Raw genomic sequence first — 19,128 nt, 5'->3', positions numbered from 1 at the left:
GCGCGGAGGGGAGGGGGAGCGTAGCTGTGTGAGAAGGAGCCGGTAATGGGGTCCGGCTGTGAGGGAAGAATGCGGCTGTGGGACCCCAGTTCGATGGAAGGACACAGCTATGGGGTCAGGCTGTGGGGAAAGACACAGCTGTAGGGAAAGAAGCCAGTTATGGGACCCAAGTGAGGGAAAGACCCAGCTATAGGTTCAGGATGTGAGGGAAAGACACAGCTATGGGGTCAAGGTGGGGAGGGAGAGATGCAGCTTTGGGGCCAGGCTGTGGGGAAAGGAGCTGGTTGTGGGACACAGCTGAGGGAAGGACCCAGCTATAGGTTCAGGCTGTGAGGGAAAGACACAGCTATGAAGCCAGGCTGTGGGGAAAGTTACGGGGCCAGGCAAGTTACAGACCCAGTTACACGTTCAGGCTATGAGGATAAGAGCCAGCTCTAAGTTCAGGGTGTAAAGAAAAGACCGAACTATGGGGTTGGCTGTGAGGGATGGAGCCAGCCATCCCTCCATCTTGCCTCCCAGCACTACTTCTAATCTGATCTCCCTGTAATTCTCTCTGCCCAGCTGTCACTTCTCCCCCCCCTTTATTTTTTTTTATATCCCCAATTACTTTAAGTGTCCAGTGAGAAGCATACAGGCACACAGCACCGGACCAGGGCTGGGAGGCAAGTAGCAGGACAGCACCTCACATCACCCTCTCTGTACGTCCCCCTCAGCATTACTTCTGCCGCGTGATTCCATTTCAAAAAGTCTGTAAAAATAAATAAATAAATAAATAAATAGCTATTTCTTTATTCCACAGCAAACACCAAACGCAGTGCTGGGGAAAGGCACCTCCCAGAGAGGCCTCCCGGCTGATGACAAGCAGGTTGTGTACACGGGCGGAATGAATAAGCGTAACAAGGGCTGTTTACCCATTTATCCGCAGAGCTCACGCCCAGCAGGACGGCCAGCCCTGCAGTGACACCAGCCCGAGCTGCAGGAGCCTCCCAGGTCACCTTATGGTGGGTGTCATAGTGTAAAACCCCACTGAAAGGGGCTTGAGTGCTGCCTGAGAAGCTTGTGTATTCTCAGCACACAGGGCTCCTGCTGAGAAGCTCTTCCAGGCCCTTACTCCTCCGCTGCTTAAAAGCAGCTCTTTCCAGCCTGTGCATCATCGCAGGAAACTAACACCCTGATGGGCTTGTGCCAACAATTTAAGTAGCTCATCTTCTCCTGTGGTGCACACCCTCGGATGCTTCCATACACCGCTCTCCTTGGGCTGCCCTTTTAAAGCTTTTGTTTTGCCACTTTTTTGTCTTTCTGTAAGACGAGCCTGCATCCTCTGTCAGCAGCCTCCACAGCTCAGTTCCCTCCCAGTCTCCCCAGGTGGCACTGCCAGCAAAAAAACAAAAACAAAAAAAACCACCAACCAACACAAACACGTGAGGGGTAGCAGAAGCACCCTGCGCTACATCATGTTTTGCTGAACCCGTTTCCCTCATGGAAAACATCTGAAGATCCAAAGCTCTGCACACTGTTAGGCCACTCAGTGGCTGTACCCTGTCTGTGCCCATCAGCACCAACACCCTCATCCCAGCAAGATGCTGAACACCGACATGTGGCTCATGATTGTAAAAGCCCTTTGCTGAGCTGAAACCAAACCCCTTACACACTGCACTGCAATTCTCCTGATGCACTGAGATTTATACTCCTTGTTTGCAGGAAAGTATTTTTAAGCATTGTGAAGTCACTTGCTCAAGGTCATAAAGAGCATTAAAGGGATTCCTGTGCTAGGAGCTGAACAAAGGCATCCTGGCTCCAGCCGTGTGCTTGCTGCACAGCTACAGCACTGCAAGACAGCGCTGTGCATCCCAACAAACACAGGAGCTCTTGTGAGGCAGTCGGCAGCAACGCCATGGTGCTGATCCTTTCCCAGACCACAGTTTAGCAATCTATAAAACATAACGAGATGGGCATAATCCAATATGTGAGCCCTGCAATGCCATGGCACCTGCCATTCCCTGTACGTGGCACAGCACCGCTCAGTTCAGGAGGGATTTGCTCAATGCACGTTTGCATTCCTACCTCCCTGCTCATCCACATGTGCCCTGGAGTCACCCGTGTTATCTAATTGCCTGCAGGGTCATCAGCACTGAGACTCAGAGCGGGTGGAAAAAAGGCAGCGATGTTCGATAAGCTGCAAAAGATCCCCTTCTCTGCTATTTTGGACCATTGTTTTGCTTAAAGTTGTTTTGGAGGCTTTGTTCTGGTGGTGGGAATTCTCACTTCCCCTTTGTTCTGTCTGTTCTCCCTTCCTCTTTTTTCCCACTATTAAAAGGGACAGTCTAAAAAGAAAGAAGGAAAATTAAGTGTCAATCCCAGCTTTAGATTCAAGTTTTCTTTTCATGTGTCATCACATTCCACCAACATTAAGAAACATGAAATTTCTTGATAAAGCATGCAGCAAAAAGCTGCCGCACCCATTGGCACCTGAGCTGTGCCCACAGCACAGACAGTTCTGTCACCGGCCTTGGGAGAGAGGCCAGGCACAGAGCATGCCCACAAAGCAATCGGCTGCAATTCTCATGCCACGTATGTACGTGTGCAGAAGGCTTCGTGGATAAATCACGGGCATTTTCCTGTGGCTTACATTTGTTTTTCTCTATCTGCTGTCCTACAGCTGCGCACAGTGATGCTGCACCTGACCGTGCCTCAGCTTCCCCCACTGCAGGCCATCATCTCCCCAGCTTGGCAGTGACACACCAGCTTTCCTGATGCGAGCACTCCTGGGTGAGGCAGTAGCACTTATCTCTGGGTCAATTTGTAGCTTGCAACGTCATCGTTATGTGCTGCATCACTTCAGGGTGCACAACTGCTGGTGAAATGGAGCAGTCCTGGGCTCGTGGCCTCTGTTCTTTTGGCCTCTGTTCCTGCTACAAAAAGATGAGGAGCCTTCTCTACAGTCACTCTTGCTCTTCCAGTCCCCTCCTCCATCCAACTGGGCAACTGGCTGGGAGCAACCCTTAGCATCCCAAAACATTAGGCTGCATGACTGCTGTGACTGAGGAAGAGAGAAGGCAGCAAGGGCACAACCCAGGGAGTTGGCCATTGCATTTCTTAAGCTTCCTTTGGGCTAAAACTATTCCATTTGAAGAGAGAACCCCTGGAGGGCTCATTTCTGATATGTATATTGTGTGTACCGTTCATAATTTCTTCTTTTTTTTTTACCCATGTACTTACATAGAAAAGCCATATATTAATGATTTATTATAATTATGTTTATACACTTGCCCTGCCTTGCTCAGTACCTGGCTGCTTCTCTGCCAGTTCCCTGGCCAGCAGAGCATGTCACCTGATAGTAACAGCAACAACAATTACTCCTTTGTGTTGGGCTGACACCTTTCATCAGTGTTTAGCATTGCTCTGCCACACTTCCCACACAGCCTCCCTCTCTGCTGGCACGAGAACACAGCCGTGCTCCTCATCTCCATTCTGCGGGTGCCTGCATTCCACCAGACGGCTTCCCCAAGACCACACGGTGGCATTTCAGCTAGATGTCCTGCTGTTGGTGCGCAAAGCTCTAAGATCTGGATGTCCCAGGGCTCTTCAGCAGCCCCTGGCCACTGCTGAATCCACATCTGCATCTCCCCAGGAAACTCAGAGCCTCAAAACCCACTCCTGGGGTTATGGAGAAGAGCGGTGAGCAATGGGAGCAACCTGCCGAGCAGAGCCAGGAGGCATCAACCCTCAGAGGCTCCACGAGGAAGCCAGGAAGCAGCTTTGGGCTCCGTCTCTGCTCCGTTCAGCATCCATATCCTGAGCCAAGACCCCAGGCATCAATCAAAGAAGAGGAAAAACAAACAACTAAGGGGCTGTAACTGCATAATAAATGTCATCCGATTACCCTCATACCGTATGCCCGATCAAAGAATAATTTGGCTGAGGCATCTCAGCCAGAGAGACAAAACCACCCTTCACTAAGAGACAAAAACATTCTGGCAAATGCTTTGGCAGTTTGCTTTGCTGCTCATCCCTGTCGCTGCTAACATGCACGCCTGCTTTTCAGTCCAACTTTGGCAGGCTTCTGCTTCAACCACTGGTTCTTGTTCTGCCTTTCCCTGACATTAAACAGTCCTCCAGTGCTGAGTAATTTCTCCCTGTGATAGCAGTTAGGCACTGAAATCAAGACATCTCTCTATTTCTCTGACAAACCAAACAATTTGAGCCCTTCAAGTCTCTTCCCAGAAAGCATTATTCCAGCCCCCACGTTATTGTGCTGGTTTTTGTCTGTGCAAGCCCACGTACTGCCATTTGTGTATTGATGGAAATCCACAGGAGCAGCCTCCCCCATACAGACACGCACAAGGCTGATGCATTAATGTTTGTCCCCAGATGCACACAGATATGTGCAAGCCCTTGAGCTCGCATGGTGACATTTATGTCTCTTTGTTAGGGACCAAATGAGCATCCATAGGCAACATCAGGTGCTCTTGGCCTGCTTTTCTTTCATAAGTTAACCCCCACCTCTACAGGAAAAAGCCAATTCAGGGCCACCTCCTCTAAAACAGCTCCTGCCACTTAATTTCACCCCAAAGCCAAAGAAAATTAGGGAATAGAGCAAGCCCCCAGCTGAGCCACTGCAAGCCCATGACACAGTTGGCACCTGTCCCTTTTGCATAGGTGTTATTGCTTTAATTGCTTAACACCTATCTAACACCTGGCAAACCTGCTAGAAAATCCTTAGAGAGCAGCAAGGCATCAATTATTGTTATTATAATCCTAAAGTCACTGCTGGGATTTCTGATCTCCTTCACTGGGAGAGCCTATACTGCTCACTGTGGGGCTGGAGGAGGGGGATCAGCAGGTGGGGGATGTCTGTCCTCCCTTCCCCACAGTGTCAGCATCACAGCTCAGGCAGAGGGGACTGCAGCCTGTTTGTGAGCTGTGGGGACAGGAGGACTCACTCACCTGCTCTGCAATCCCAGCAGGATCCAGTCTGAGAAGAAGTCCAATTAAAATTTAGGGCTGGACTTGCATACGTATTTTGCATTTCTCTTCTCATTGTAAAACTGTTTGTATTTGTGTTCCCTACAGGCAGACCAGTACCCACATGCTTGCCATCCCAAGCAGGCAATGGCTTCAATAGCAGTGGGATCCCCAGCTATACCCAATCACCACCTGAGCAGCAAGACACCTGGACCTTATGTTTGACATCATGTCTGCCTTCCCATCACTGCCCAGTTCTTCATTCCTCTTTCCCTGTAAGAGCAGGGCAGTCCAGATAGCTGGGAGAGCACTCACCACCATCACACCCAGCAATACCCAGCTTTTTCCAGGCTCTTTGCACTCTACTGCCCTTCATGCTGCCCCATCATGAGCTCCTCATTGTGGCTTATCAGCCACTCCTGTGCAAAGTCCACCATCTCAACTGCTGCAGAGCTTTCACCTAAATCCACCACATCCCCCTTCCAGAAACAGTTGAGGAGTCATCCCACATTGCTGACCTCTAAGAAGATAACTTGCAGCTGAGAGGCAGGGTCAGTGGTGCTATCTAGGGTGACCACAGCTGCCAGGAGTGATCCCAGCACCTCTCAGCAGCCTCCAGTGAGGATTAACTTAACCAGTCCACATATCCCCCTTCTAGATGTTAAAAGCTGTGAGATGCACTCTGCACTAGATAGCGCAGACAAGATGTTACTAAGAAATCCCCCAACTCTTCCCATAGCCCAGGATGAGGGGCCTGAGGAGAGAAGAGCAAACACTGGGGTGATAGCAGCCCCCCAAATCAAGAGCATGAGGTGGACACACCCTACAGCCCCCACACTCCTCCCCAGGCTCAGGCTGGGGGACATCAGCAGTGCAGTTCTGCGGGCCCAGAAGCCTTCCAGACCCAGGCATACACTATAAGTCATCTCAGCCCAAACCTCCCTCTGCCAGGGCTGTCCCACACAAGATTTTTCCCTTCCATCATCATTAATTTGGATTTCCGGGAGCTCAGAGGCCAGTGCTCTGATGTCAGCAGGCTTGTCACAAGCAAGTGAGTCACCTCTGCCAAACCCGCCCCAACCTGAGCACCATTAATTAGTGCCTCCAGGGCCTGTTCCAGCACTGCCCCACCTCAGCACAGCACTGATGGAAGCTCTGCCCATGCTGGAAGCACACACTGAGCATCTCCTGCCAACTGGTGACACTAGTGAGGTTGCTGAGGTCCACAGCCCACCTTTACAGTGACCATGCAGCACTGGTGCTTCTGCAGCCAGCAGCTTCGTGGCTCTTTCACTGGATTATTTGGGAATAACAAAGCCCTTGCACTGGGGGATGCCAGAAGAGAGACCTTCCCAGAAGGTTGGAAGCTAGCAGAAGGACGCATCAGGCATCACACATCTTGCGTGATAAGCCACCGGACCCTTGGCTCAGGACCAGGAGGGAAGGATGTGGTGTGCCTGGTTCAACACGGCCAGGACCACGGTGACAGCACAGGCTGTGAGTGTGTGGATGAGGTGGAAACACCCCAGGCGCAGTGTGAGCATATGCCCAGGATTAAGCCCTGCAGAAAAGAGCCATCTGAGGGCAGCCCCCAGACTGATTTCAGCATTCTCCCTGAAGCTCTCCTTACAGACAGCTGCTGCCAGACCTGCTAACATCTCTCTTGCTTTCCCTGAACCACCACCTCATTGCTGCATTTTTCACTCCTCCTTGGTTTCCCATGAGCTGAGGCTCAGATGGGTTTAGGGCAAACCTAATTTTCCCACTCACTGCTCTGTTCCCAGCAGCATCCATCACCTCTGCACAAGGGGATGTTTTAAACCCAACCCTACCTACAGCTATTTTTATCACGTCCTCCTCAAACCCATGCAGGGTCAGAGAACTTCTCTGGAGAGGACACATGGTAGTATCCCAGGTCCTCACATGGATGTCCCCATGAAGAACTGACCCCATGCACAGCCCCTCCAGCTTACCCTTCTCCCACTCCTTGCACTGGGGCACAGCGAGGACACCATAGCTGTAGGGCAGGGTCTCACCAGCCAGGACCCCATCCCTCTGCTCCCAAGCAGACCAGAGATTACAGAAAACTCCAAACATCCGGACCATCAGTAAAACTCCCTGCACTGCTACCAGTCTGAGCTTAAGTAGAGCCCCAGGCCCATGAGTGAGGGCACAGCTGAGACCGCTCAGGGTCATCACAGCCCATCACTGCCAATTCCTAACACTGCAGCCCCCAGCCTGCTGCTCACAGGGGACTGTGACAGCTCATCCAGCTCTATTGTGCTGTACTGTGACTGGGGGGTGCTGGGTTCCTAAGGAGGGTGTCAGAGGAGACGGATTGGCTTCAGGATGAGCACAGGACCAGGGCTGAGCATCCCCAGAGCCCCTGCCTGCATCTCCCCCTTACAGCTGCGTTCCAATGGCAGGGAGCTGCTGGTGCTGAGCTGCACTCCCCGCAGCTGAGAGCCTCTGAGATCAAAGATGCTCTCATACAAAACCAAAACATTATTGCTGGCTTTTAAAGGCCAGGCTGAAGTTCTGAAGGAATGAAGTTCCATTTTCCAGAGATCTAATTTGAAACCGTTTAAATGCTTACTGAGATAAAGAGAGCCAAGCAGATTGTGCAGGCTGGGAGATGGGGAAGGGGGAAAAAAAAGGTTATTATTGACTTCAGTTCAAGCCTTTTTTCTACCCAGAGCTCCCCACTTCTGCCCAGCAGCTTTCAATAATGCCATTGTTAGCATCAGAATTGTAATCCTCATGTCCTTTAATAATAATTTTTAAAAAAATATAACTCGAAGACCTTGGCTGAAACCGGTGTAACACATTGGGAGTGATGGAAGGAGCTCTAGGGGCAGAGGACGACCCGGTGTCCCCGGGGGTGCGGGAATAAAGCCCAAATGGGTTTTGTTTCCCCGCTGCCGGGTGGGGACGCTGACGTGGGGCCGGGGCAGTCCTGGGGCTGCGCTCGTTGCCGTTCGCTTCACAGCCTGCTGAGGGCAGCAAAGCCCCGGCTGAGCTCCGCACCCCAGGAACCCGCAGCGCTCCTGCGCAGGATGCGGCCCGGGGAGGGGGAAGATCTCGGGGTGCCCCTTTGGGACAGCGCTAGGTGAAGGTCCCCGAGGCAAAGCCGAGCCTTCTGGCAGTACCCCCGCCTAGCAACCCTTCCTGGGCTGGCATTCGCATGGGGCTCCCTCGCTGCTGCCGGTCATCGTGGTGCCCTGCATAGGGATGGCGATGCTGCCAGCCCGCTGCAGCCTCCGGCCCCGACCCGATCCATCCCCAGCGCCTGCTCTGCCAGCTGAGCCCCAGAACCCTCCTCCTACAGCAGCCAAATTGTTAGAAAAGTTCTTGAGAGCAGGTTCCCATGTCCTTGTTTCCCCCGTGGTGTTGGCCCTGTGGGTGGAAATCTTCCTGCTTTAGGGGAAAAATAAAAATAATATTAAAAAAAAATCATAAAATATGGTTTCTGACCCATTTTGACCCCAAAAAGTACAAGCAAGATCTACATTCTGGCAAAGGACAGCCAGCAGCATCCAAGCACGCAGAAACCGCAGCATCCCCTGTGGGCAGCATGCACGGCTGGGAACAGCCCCTGCGGCCTTGGGAGTCTCTGGAGCCTCCTTGTCCTCCCCAGATGGCTGCAGTGGGGGACAATCATAGGATAAGACCCAGAACGGGCACAAAGGGATGGTCGTACCCCACACGGTGCTGTGCCAGAGTCATTCGTATGTTGGCAGTGCAGCTTTCCATGCTTCTCCTGACTTAGTGGTACAGCGCTGTACTTAAAACCACTTGAACAGAGAAAGGAACATGAGAGTGTTCCTGCTCCAGATTTAGCTCTTTATTGATTTTCCAGCTGCAGGCAGCAGTCACTGTCCCAGTGCTCGCATCACCCATTAAAGACATAGAAATGAGAGGAAAACAAGACAGAGTTGTGGTTTAGATGAAGAGCATTAAAAATTCGGAATGGCAATTTTTGGGAGGAAAACATGTCCCTGTTAGTGTGGGGAGGAGCAGGCTGCATTTACTGAATGGCTCAGAGACGCTGAAGGCTCCCGGCTACACACAGATCTGGGGCACAACAGCATCTCCATCTCCCACTGCCATCTCTCCCACTCCTCTGGCAGTGCTGTGACCAGCAGGAGGGAGCTGGGATCTGCAGTTCAGGCTCATCGCTTCACAGGAAAATGCAAAACAAGATTCAATATCCTCCTGATAGCACTAGAGCAGATGTGAGACCATCCGTCCCCAAAGCCAGTACCCCATCCCCTCGGGGTAACTGCTGCCAGTGGCCATGCAGCTGTCCCAGCCCAGGACCAGCCTGTGCCACCCAACAAGGGATCCTGCAGTTGGAGAACAGGCACTGTTGTGCACCACCCCCTTCACTTGCACCCACATTCTGTCCATGGTCATCTGGAGTGACACTGAAGCGTTTTGCTCAGAAATTCATGGCCCTCTAGGATCAGAGACACCAACACCGCATCCCTGGGGATTAGCAGAGCATCACTCGAGCTGCAGAGGGGCATCATCCTTGGGGTGCAGTGGGAGCATCACTCAGCTCCATCGCTCACCCCCAAGTGCTCCCAAGGGCTGTTCCCTACCTGCTGTGTGCAGTGCTGACTCAGCAGCTCAGTGTAAACACCCGCCAGCTGCTGCCCCGGCCACTGTTTGCTCAGGCTGTGCTGCTCTGTTTGCCTTGTGGGGATCACGATGGAGGGAGATGAGCTTTTGGATGTGGCAAATGGGGCAGCACAGCCCCCGCAGCAGCTTAAACTGCACCAGGGCTCCTCCAGCATCTCAGCTCCTGCGCTGCCTGGTCCCAGCAGCAGCAACCCGTCAGCAAGACTTGAACTAAATCCTGCATGGAGCCCTTGGAGGTACAGAAAAATGCACCTGTAGCAGGATAACACAGCTGCCACGCAGCCGGAAAATTCTTTATTATAATTTCCTTGCAACAGAGACACGGGGCAAAAAAAACAAAACAAAAAAAAGCACACACCCTGCCCACGTGCAAACAGCAGCAGCTGCAGCTTCCATGTAGGAATCTATGTACATCACAGTGTAAAGTCCATCAGAAGAAAAAAATTTAATCCAAGTTTAAAAAAAAAAAGAACAACCTCCCCAGGTGTGACCTAAAACCAGGAACCAGAAAAAGTGGTTGAGAAAATAGGTTGGACCCCTCCCTCTTACTATAAAATATATACGATTTCTAAGGCAACGTTTCACAAAACCAGAAGCGAGGTTCCTAAAGAGTCTGAGCTCACAGCTGAGAGCACGGGCACGATTAGTGTCAGCACAAAAACCCTCACCCATCCCACGGCCTCAGTGCTCTGCGTACTCCTTGGTCTCCACCCCGGTCTCGTTGAGCACCGTGGTCCTCATGATGGCCTCAGTGACCGCATAGGGGTCGCAGTTGGCCGCCGGCCGCCTGTCTTCAAAGTAGCCAAAGCCGTCCTGGCCCACCTGGCGTGGGATGCGGATGCTGGCTCCACGGTTGGCCACGCCAGCAGAGAACTCAAAGATGTTGGAGGTCTCGTGGTGGCCGGTGAGCCGCCGGGAGTTGTCCCTGCCGCCCCGCGGGTCGTAGACACAGATGTGGTAGTCGTGCCGCTTGCTCAGCTTCTCGATGGCGGCTTCGATGTGTCTACGGGGGATGGATGGGGTCAGGTTTGGCACAGGGATATGCTCAAGCCACCGCACGTGACAAGTGGCTTTTAAAATCAGATGCTCAGCGCATTGCCCCAACCCTCCTGGCTGCAGCCCCCAGGACTCACTTGAGGCCTCCCTCCTTCCGCATCTCCTCGGTGCTGTAGTTGGTGTGGCACCCGGCCCCGTTCCAGTTGCCGGTCATCGGTTTGGGGTCTAGAGTGGCCACGACCCCAAAATCCTCACAGACACGGTGGAGGATGAAGCGAGCCATCCAGAGGTGGTCACCCATCTCGATGCCCTCGCATGGGCCTACCTGGAATTCCCACTGGAAGGGAAAAAGAATGTGCGTGGGGGTCTTGTTGGTGCCACCTGATGGGGCAGCCCCTGCCCCTGTTAGCAACAGCTGGCAGCGTGGGGAATGGCTGAGCTTTATAGATCACTGTGCAATCCATCGGGTACTGGAACTGTGCAGTGGGTGAAAAGTTCCAGCACTGCCTCACCTGAACTGCGGCCAGAATGGAAAGTTTTCTGACTGAAGTCAATTATCTCCAGGTCCTACAAATAAGGATCGTAAGACAGCAGCCCCTTGAGCTCCCAAGGCCCACAGCAGACTATGATCCCTGATCTTCCCCTGGACGCCTCAGGGTCAGCTTCTTCAGGTTCCTTGCTGACCAACACCGAAGAAGAGGAGCCCTTTTGGGACAGATCTCACCATCCACTGAGAGCTGAGGAAAGGGTAGGTGAGAAATGAACCAGGGGAAGAAGGTCCTGAGCATGCAGCTGAGGGTTTAGGAACATCCCCTCCAATACCCTGCAGTGTTTCATTTGAACTTGGCCATTCTCAAGCCTTTAAGTTGTGGTATTCAACTGTAATAAATTCCACTGAAGCACTGAATTGTAGAATCAAAGAACGGTTTAGGTTAGAAGGGACCTTAAAGACCATCCAATTACAACCCTCTGCAGTGGGCCGGGTGTCCCCAAGCAGATCAAGCTGCCCAGGGCCTCCCAGACTGGCCTTGAGCACCTCCAGAAATGGGGCACCCACAGCTTCTCTGAGCAATCACTGCCTTCAACAGGCTAATGATTAAGTGCTGATGAAGGGCTTTAATGCAACCTAACTTTGTGATTTATCATAAAAGCATTAATAAACCCTAAATTGCTGCTAAAACCAGGGTTGTGCAAAAAAAATCTGCCCACTACAGCATGGGATTGAAGATGTCCCTACACGTCCTTCCTGGGACAGGGTTGCACCACTCACAGTGACTAAACAGCAGTGACACATCCACAGCCACTGGCACGGCACAGCTGGATCACAGGGTGCTGAGAGCAGCCGAGGGGACACTGATCATGTCAGGACAAGCAACAGGCTCATTACAGTTGTAATGTCCTGCCTCAGCCCCCTGCCAACAAGGCCCTGCTTATCAGTGGGAGGGTCCAATTGCCATTACCCAGCCCGGCCACACGCATAAAGCAATCAGGGACCACCTTGAGATAACACCTCAACTACTCAAATCCCCTCCAGCCATGCCCAAGACTGTGTGCTGCAGGAGGGTCCTCAGGACCAAGGGCAGGATGTGGGCACCAACAGCTTGGTTTGCTGCTATCCTGGCTGGCACTGATGCTGCAGGATTAGGTCAGCAACACTAACTCATGTTCACCACTGGAGACCCAACAGCAGAGAATCCCCCAAGGGGAGATGGGAGACACGCATCTGGGGGAAGCAGACCCAGAGCATCCTCACGGTCAGCACCTCCGAGCACCTACCTGGGAGGGCATCACCTCGGCGTTGGTGCCGCAGATCTTCACGCCCGCATAGAGGCAAGCCTTGTAGTGGGACTCCACGATGTCACGTCCATACACCTTATCTGCTCCAACCCCACAGTAATAAGGGCCTGGGGAGGAGGCAGAAGGCATCAGGTAAATAAAGCACTGGGGAGGAAATCCCATCAACTCGGGTACAGAGAACTGTGTTGGTCACAGAGAATTTACGGGAATCAAACGGTGCTGCCCTCCATGGTGCATCATAGCTCAGACCCCCATTCCAGAGCCCAGTGGTGGTGCAACCTCAGCCTTATCTATGCAGCTTAACTGGACTGGCAATGCATGGGAAGGCGACCAAGAGATAAGCAGAGCTCGGCTGGATGTGCCCCGCGGCACCACCCTGGCTCTCTGAGCACTTCAGGCTCCAGACACTGTTCTGACAACAGCTGGCATTGTTCGTGCCTAGAAGAGTCAGCAGGCTGTGGTTTCACAGGGTTCTTCCTCATTCAGCCTGCCAGGGGAAGATCTCCTCCCAGCCTGGGGGAAGGGAGATGTTGCAAACATCCCGGGCTGGGTAAGGCAGGTTGGGAAACCCCCAACCCCCTCCCAGGAGGTGCTTGGGCTCCTGCACCCAGCCGGTCCTTTCACCAACAGCCATGGGGAGATTTTTCTGGCCGAGTTCTCCAGCCCTTGACAAACAAGTCGTGCAGCCAAGGGCTGTTTGTGCAATGGGGTCCGGCTCATGTGAGCCATGGGTCAGCGGTGAAACGGCTCCAGACCTCCTCCCGCCCACCACAGGGAAGCACTGGAGATGGGATAGAGCTGGGATGGGGATGCCTGCTGTAGGATTGCATTCCCTATGGGCTGAGCATCTGTGCTGGGGCCTCAGGAAGGCACTTACCCTGTGGGCCGGGGAAGCCGTTGTCGGGCCAGCCGTAGGGGTGGCCATTGACACCCAGCAGTGTGTACTCCTGCTCCATCCCGAACCAGGGATGGCTGTCCTTCACCAGGTCCATCACCTTCTTGCAGGTGTGCCTCAGGTTGGTCTCTGTGAGCAGAGTGGTTGCAGTCAGACCCGGCCGCCCTCAGCTCTCTCTATCCCAGCCACCTCCAAGCTCTTCCCACAGAAGTCCCAAGGAAAGCAGTGAGCAAATTCCCCTTCATGCAGCACTTTCTACTGACTGGGTTCCTCCCTGCAGAGCCACTGCATGGCCACAGCAGTAGGCTACAGACTCAGGAAGTTTCATTAAATCACTCCCTAAACCACAACCTCCGGTCCATACAAACATAGAACAATTAAGGTTGGAAAAGATCTCTAAGATCACCATGTCCACCTATGATTGTCCTCATCTTCCTCTTGCACATGAGGTTAGCAAGGATACATCTGCCTGGCACAGGTGAGCTGGCACAGCTGGGAACAGGATCTGCCCGTCTCCTATTATGTCTTTGCTCCCATCCTCAGCCCCAGTTTAGTCCTCCTCATCCCCATAGCTCCAGGGCTTTGGGAGCAGCACAGAGTCGGCCCTGGAGCAGGACAGTAAGACACATGAGGTCCTTAATGGGCCCCAAATCCAACTCCAGCACTCAAGGCCTGTCACCTAGCTTAAAGCTGCCTCCGAGCACAGATCTCAACCAAAACCCTTCCTCCAAGGCTCCCCTCCTCCAGCTGCGCCTTTATCAGATGGACAGACACACGGACTGCCGGGACTGCAGACTTCTGCCCTCGCCGATAAGTCCTTGTGCTTGCAGAAGGACACCCTGTGCCTAACCGCGCCGCGCCAGCTCCTGCCTGCAGCTCCCTTCCTGCAGCCATCCACCAGCAGAGCGACTCTTCATGCTGCTTCCACCTCTGAGTGCTCTGAGCACCACTTCCCATCTGCGGTTCTCTCTTATTTACAAGACAGAGTGCTGGTGCTCTGCACAGCCCCGCAGGGCTGGGTGCACTCAGGATCAGTCCCCAGCTCACCCTTCTGCCCGAGGGACATCGGCCTCCTTGCTGTGCTCCTGCTTGTTGCAGCACCTCCAAAACACATCCATGCATGCACCCATGGTGCCTTCATTTCAGAGCCTTAGGCCAAGTGCTCAGTGCAATTCGACAAACAGTAGCATCATTGCCAGCAGTCCCCTTGGAGAGACGGCACTGCAAATTATCCCCAAGGCGACAGGCATTAAGGATTATTAACAATAACAACACCGATGCTCACCTGCAGGTTTCCTGTTGTACTTCAGCACTTCGCACAGCACCAGCTTGTTGGGGTCCAGGCAGAAGGGGTCCCTGAACATGCAGACGGGCACCAGGAACATGTCACTGTTGGAGCCCTCTGCCTGCGCTGTGCTGGAGCCATCGAAATTCCACTCGGGCACGTCTGTGGGGTGGGAGAAGGGCAGAGAGAGGAGTGGGGTTGGAAAGGAGGTATCTCACATGTGTGGTGTGTGAGGGGCTGCTGGATTAGACCCGGAGTTGGCCATCCGGGAGGGTGTGGGTGCACAGGACCGGCTCGCAGTGTGCCACGTACCAGTGCAGCTCCGCACCCATCTGCCCGTGGCCAGGGTGAGCACCTCACACTCCCCTTCCCACCCAGCACTAATGACAGCTTGCAGGCTGAGCACCCTGCAGCCGGATATTTACATTACCGCTGTATATAACAACCCTGTGCAACAGCTGCACCGGGTATTGCCAGCACCGCACAACCAGCACAGGTGAACACCGCCTCCCTCAACACTTAATCACGGCCACGCTCAGCGCCCATCCACCATACCAACAGCCAGCGAGGAGAGGAGGCGGTGTTACCTTCGATGCTCTTGGGCTCCTTATCGAGGGTCCTGCTCTTGCAGCGCACGCCCTCACCGCTGCCGTCGATCCAGACGTAGGTGACCTGCACCAGCCCGCCCTGGGGCAGCCTCATGTACTGCTCCCGCACCAACTTGTTCAGCCTGGAGCTGTGTGACACCGACATGGCGACGGCCCTGCAGGAGCGGAGCGTGGCATCACCCCTTTGCCCCTTTTCCCTCCTCCCTGCTCCCCCCGAAAGCAGCCACCCCCCGGACCCTCCAGCGTCCCCCCGCGGGATTCGAACCCGCGAACCCGACGCTCACCGGCCCAACGCTCGCCCGGGCCGCGGACGCCGCCCTTTAGTAGGCGGGGGCGGTGCGGAGGGGGCTCCGCCCCGGGGTGGTGGGACGGTGCGGGGTTACTGCTTCCTCCCGATACTGGGCCCTGCGGGGACGGTCGCTCCCGGTTTTGTTATTTGTTGAAGTGTTACTCAGCGCAACGGCAAGCGCTTCCCCATCAAAATATCGCCGTTGCAAAATCGTGGGATCAGGGAATACCCCGAGGCCGTGGGGCTCCCAGGGGCCCTGCACAGCACCACCCAAACACACGCCTCGTGTCTGAGAGCAGTGTTGGTGAGGAGCTGCCATGAGGAGCTGTAGGACCACCGCGGGGCCTCCCCTCTGCCTTCCCTGCTCTGTCCCGAACAAACCACAGGACCTCAGCCATTCCTCACACTCTGCCCTCCAGACCCTTCCCCATCTTGCTGCCCACCTTTTAGATCCCATTTATTTAACTCTCGTTTATCACCCCTTCATGCTGCTGTGGGTTCAAACCCACCTGGGCGGTGTGCAGCCGTCCATGAGAGCAGAGCTGTGCTGAGGGCTGCAGGGGGCTGAGCACAGGGCTGCCACCCCCCCTCAGCCCTGCACTGAGCTCCGGTCCAACATTTCACATTTTCAAGCACTGCAGTGTCATCAAGACCTTTAAAGTGAAACCCATCTTCACATAGCAACGCTGCTCCAATTTGGGGCTAACTGCAAGAACTGAGCAAACAGGTGTGAACTTCAGCAGATTATTTCAGTGTAGTGGCAATTTCTGAAAGCCCACTCTCAATCAGATTAGTTAAACAGGCCATGCTGCCTTTTTGCTTTGCCATAGACACAGCATCACAGAGTTACCAGTTACCCAAGCAGGCAGCTCTGAACCACACCAATGGGTGCAAGCACAGCACGAGCAGCCAGCATGGGCAGCTCCCAATATTGTTATTTTCGGGGGGGGAAGGGAGTTCCAAAGGTCCCAGCTGTCAGGGCCGGGTGAGCACTCACACCTCCCTTGTTTTTCACTTTTAAAAATATTTTAAAACATGCCCAGGCTCCCAGGCAGCTCAGGGCCTTGTTACCTGGCCAGATCTGCAGGGCAAAGTCATGTTTTCTGCTGCCTGACTCAGCCCACGAGTGCCTTTGTGCAAAACAGTGAACTGTCTCCATGCCATCGGGGCAGGTGAAAAACTCTTTGGCAGCAAAACCCCTCTGCAGCCACCCACAGCTCAGGTTTTCTTCTGGAGGCGTTTTGCTCCCTCAGCCAAATGAACAACCGGGAAGAAAGACAAAAGCATCTGAGATTGCACAAGCACCAGGAAATGAGATTGATGGGCACGGAGGCAGGACATAATTAGCAATTTGGGTCTCTGGGTTGTGACATCAATGGCACCTGGACGTCACCTGGGAGGAGGTCAGCACCCAGGATATGCCCAAGGGCAGCTGAGCAGCGGTGGCAGAGGGTGTGGGGCTCCCTGGCGTCCCCCCCTCCACACCAGGGCTCATTCAGGGGCTCCTTTTGCAGGAGACCCTCAAAGCATGCAGCTCCAGACAGCCACCCCCCCTCCCCGGAGTGTTTTGGGGACGTGTCCATAAACGCATCTGCAGGGCCCAGCATTTCCTTGTTCCTTGCTGGGAGCAGGAAGGCAGCCCAGGAGGAAGTGTGCACCTGGGCTACGAGCAGGAGGGTGCCCAGAGGCGTTCCTGCACGGCTGCCCTGGTCGTGTCCCTGTCCTCTAGGCTGATGTAGGGCTGGTGCTGAGCTTCTGCGGGGAGAGGATGGAGAGCCCACAGCCTCAGCCGCGGGAAAACATCACAAACAGCCCCAGGGATGGTCAGTGCTGGGCATCAGCCCTGCAGTGCTGAATGGGTCTCTTGGCAGGAGCGATGCCTTCATGTGAGCTGAGCAGTGCCAGGGCTCAGCCGAGATCTGCAGTGCTTTGGCTTCTCACTCAACGTCCTACAAAAGCTCTGATTTTACCTCCTGAATGCATCCAGAAATGCCCCATGTGTGCGTACACAGCGGGCTCAAAAAGATGGAGGAACAGCACAAAGTGCAGGCTGCACTAATGAGCAGTAGTAATGATGTGGTTCAGGGAGGGAAGCTTATTTTTGGAGAGCTGGAAGTGCCGAGCACCAAAATACCCCAAGTGGGAAGACAGAACAAACAGCAGTTAATCCCTTACCTGGTCAAAGCCCAGCAGGAGGGCAAACAGGGCGCGTTTATGGCCGCTTCAGGGCAGCAGGGATGGCTCCAGCCTGCAAGTGTGGGGTCCTATCCCTGCCCCAAGCACTGCCAGCAGGGCAACTCACCAAATATCTGATGCCACGTTGTTAATTAGCATCAAAAGCCTGCTAGGGGGTTCTGTGAGGTATTGCTGCCATACAGTGTGGAACATCTGGTTGTTTGGTTCATGCTGTCCACTTTGCATCAAGTCTTACCTCACCACGGACTAATTCCAGCCATTTCCTTAGCATAAACTCTACGGTACACCATTCCAACCTGGATCCTTGAGCCTCTGGAACCACATTTCCCCCTGCAGGTGACGAGCTCTTTGCAAACAGCAGTCTCCCGCCTGCGACAGGCACAGCAAACATTAACCAGCACCCGGGATGCGTCACCCACCCAAGGTCAGCAGGACGGAGCGGCGGAGGCAGCAGCAGGGATGTCCTTGTGTCTGCAAATGGATGCAGATTAAACCTCTGGAGGCTCTTTTGGGGGGGATCTCTCCAGCTGTAGGGCTGCAGGAGGAGCAGAGCTGGCTGCAGGATGAGCCGTCGCTCCTCAGAGTGGCTGCGATGCTGGGCTGAGCTCCGGCTCAGTGGGCATCACCGAGGCTCCATGCTGAGTTCCACCTTCCCAGCACAAGGTTTGGGTGTGAGGCGGCAGCCAACACCCCCCATAGCTCAGCCCAAGGCTGAAATGCTTCCAGGTGTTATCTCCCTGACTTTGAGGCTTTATCAGCCCAGGCATTTCCCAGCCTTGCCAAGTTACACCAAAGGTATTATTAAAGCCTTAGCAAATTTTCCAGGTTGAAAGAACACCAGGAATACGACACGCTTCATCAAGAATGCATGCAAGCCAGAGTGACTTTGGACAAGGGACCTCTCACTGCTCGTTCCTTCCCCAGCACAAGCTGGATGCTGAGGGGGGTGATGGGCTCCTGGGGCTGGTTGGTTTCCCCCAGGCACAGTGCAGCACTGAGCTGCCAGGATGGAGAATTCAGGCTTTATCCAAAGTTATTATCCAGGAATCAGGGGCTTTGCCCTGGTCACTGATTGCTGTGAATGAAACTCCAAAAACATTGCCTGCAGCTCCAGGTGAGAGCATTCCCTCCATCTGGACGGGGTCTGGCCGTTCTGCAGAGCACGTGCCATGCTGTCCCCTGCCCAAACTGCTTGATGGGGAGATTAGAGCAAAGGCAAAGAGCAGTTTCAGCGTGGGGAGCCCAGCACAAACACCATAAAGGGATTAGAGGGCAGGGGGGCATGCGGGGATTTTCCTGCACACCTCTCAGGAAGGGGCAGTTTTCCAGAGGTAAAGAAATGTGAGAGGGATGCTGCAAAGAGGCGACGCAGGCATTCCTGCGCCCTAATTTGCAGGGGATGCTGCTGGGGGGCGGCAGGATGCAGCTCACGTGGGTCAGGTCAGTGCAGGAG

General features: G+C 54.0%; 2 protein-coding genes across 4 annotated transcripts in view; both read right to left on the bottom strand.

The window, feature by feature from the left end:
* ARRDC1 (arrestin domain containing 1) overlaps window positions 1-7,077 on the bottom strand; it is a 33,058-nt gene extending 25,981 nt beyond the window's left edge. The window contains exon 1 of the mRNA XM_019621367.1: window positions 6,939-7,077. Coding sequence (XP_019476912.1) covers window positions 6,939-7,071 — 133 coding nt within the window. The 5' untranslated portion in view covers window positions 7,072-7,077. The remainder of the gene's footprint in view (window positions 1-6,938) is intronic.
* A 2,787-nt stretch (window positions 7,078-9,864) lies between these two features.
* On the bottom strand, window positions 9,865-16,026 carry LOC100539008 (glutamine synthetase). 3 transcript variants are annotated; one of them, XM_010720768.3, is made up of 7 exons: window positions 15,989-16,026; window positions 15,170-15,345; window positions 14,583-14,744; window positions 13,280-13,426; window positions 12,382-12,509; window positions 10,743-10,942; window positions 9,865-10,612 (listed from the first exon to the last, which is right to left on the bottom strand). In XM_010720768.3, exons 1-7 carry the CDS (start codon window positions 16,009-16,011, stop codon window positions 10,291-10,293), a joined length of 1,158 nt encoding a protein of 385 aa, XP_010719070.1. In that variant the 5' UTR covers window positions 16,012-16,026; the 3' UTR covers window positions 9,865-10,290. The 3 variants fall into 3 exon arrangements, with proteins under 3 accessions (XP_010719070.1, XP_010719073.1, XP_010719072.1); XM_010720771.3 differs by lacking the exon at window positions 15,989-16,026 and adding an exon at window positions 15,475-15,498; XM_010720770.3 differs by lacking the exon at window positions 15,989-16,026 and adding an exon at window positions 15,456-15,478.
* Window positions 16,027-19,128: the final 3,102 nt, after the last annotated feature.

The sequence above is a fragment of the Meleagris gallopavo genome, chromosome 19, assembly GCF_000146605.3.
Source record: "Meleagris gallopavo isolate NT-WF06-2002-E0010 breed Aviagen turkey brand Nicholas breeding stock chromosome 19, Turkey_5.1, whole genome shotgun sequence".
Classification (NCBI taxonomy): domain Eukaryota; kingdom Metazoa; phylum Chordata; class Aves; order Galliformes; family Phasianidae; genus Meleagris; species Meleagris gallopavo.
Note: the sequence above shows the minus strand (reverse complement) of the source record. Positions and strands in the feature narration are given on the sequence as shown.

Coding starts and splice junctions, on each gene's coding strand:
- LOC100539008 (XM_010720768.3), bottom strand. CDS start 16,011: ATGGACGGCTGCACACCGCCCAG. Junction 12,510..13,279: donor CGGCTTCCCCGGCCCACAGG/GTAAGTGCCTTC, acceptor CCTCCTCCCCAG/GCCCTTATTACTGTGGGGTT. Junction 10,613..10,742: donor CGGAAGGAGGGAGGCCTCAA/GTGAGTCCTGGG, acceptor CATCCCCCGTAG/ACACATCGAAGCCGCCATCG.